Source organism: Triticum urartu, chromosome 5A (genome assembly GCF_056163025.1).
Source record: "Triticum urartu cultivar PI428250 chromosome 5A, HENAU_Tu73, whole genome shotgun sequence".
Taxonomy (NCBI): Eukaryota; Viridiplantae; Streptophyta; class Magnoliopsida; order Poales; family Poaceae; genus Triticum; species Triticum urartu.
In genome coordinates this window covers 442849538-442850702 of record NC_141877.1, presented here as the reverse complement: position 1 = coordinate 442850702, position 1165 = coordinate 442849538, and the positions used below count along the sequence as shown (strand labels likewise).

Below are 1165 nucleotides of genomic sequence, written 5' to 3'. Positions count from 1 at the left end.
GCTTGTTTTACAGGTTCTGTGCAGCTCCTCTTTAACTTGCCACGATCCTTGAAGATGTCCCGAATATCCCGTGTTTGGTCTTCATTGCTCCTCTGCATGTTCGCACTCATGGTTTTAAAATCTCAACATGGCTCATGCATCTTGTGGGCAACATTAAAGCACTCATCTGCCATATTAGAGCATCTCCAACAGAATCGCAACGCGCAGCGCTTTAAAAAGCGTTTACAGTGCTGAGATCGAGAAGTAGATACTAGAGAGTAGAGGATAGTTCTCAGCATAGATAGATAAAAAAAGATAATTCAACTACTCCTTGTCGTCCGACTCCTGCTCGGTGATGTCCTCCTCCGACGTCTGACTGTAGGCGTGAAGATACCGATCATCGTCGGATTCCCGAGGCGACACTGCTCCTAGCCTCATGTTGAATTGAGCGTCCGCTTTTCGCCTACGCTTGTCCTCGCGATAGGCGGCTCGCTCCGCCCTCCTCTTATCCCTCTCCGCCCTCCTTTGCGTGTACAACTCGCGCTCGTTTATGATGTCATGTGGGAAGTGTTGGCGCCACAACGCCATGGCTTCCTCGTCCATCTTGGCAATGCCGAGACGGTGCTCCCGCCTCCGGTTGTCGCGACGATACTCATCGGTGCTAAGCCGCGGCAGAGGCGTGAGCTCCTGCGCCCACTCCCACGTCGGCATGTTGGGGAAGTTCAATGTTCTATGAGGCCACCGGAGGCGCCACACTGTCGCGTCGTACGCGCGGGTGGCCTCGTTGGTGGTGTAGAAATTGCCGAGGCCGAGGCGCATCCCGCGGAACTGGATCTCGGCGGAGAAGCCGCCGGAGGGGCGCACGCGGACGCCGCGGTATCCCCAAGTTTCCCGGCGACGCGGTGGCATGGTGGCGCGGCGGCGGTGAGGCGAAAAAGAGCAGGGAGAGAGCGGTGGCGAGGCACGGAGCGGGGAGAGAGCGGTGGCAAGGCACAGAGCGGTGGGAGGGCGTTGGATTTTATAAAGCGCGCCGGACGCCGCGCGCCAAAACTAGCGCATGCCCGGCCGCTTTTCCCCCGCGCCCGCGATCCTTTCCCGACGTCTCTGCTATCTCTACTCTCTTCTCTACTATTATATTTATTTTATATTTTATATTTAATATTTATCTCTACTTCCTTTACTGTCT

General features: G+C 55.6%; 1 protein-coding gene across 1 annotated transcript; it reads right to left on the bottom strand.

Annotated features, from left to right (window-relative positions):
- Nucleotides 1-303: 303 nt before the first annotated feature.
- On the bottom strand, nucleotides 304-888 carry LOC147971822 (uncharacterized). The gene has a single exon (XM_087524137.1). It carries the CDS (start codon nucleotides 886-888, stop codon nucleotides 304-306), a length of 585 nt encoding a protein of 194 aa, XP_087380263.1.
- Nucleotides 889-1165: the final 277 nt, after the last annotated feature.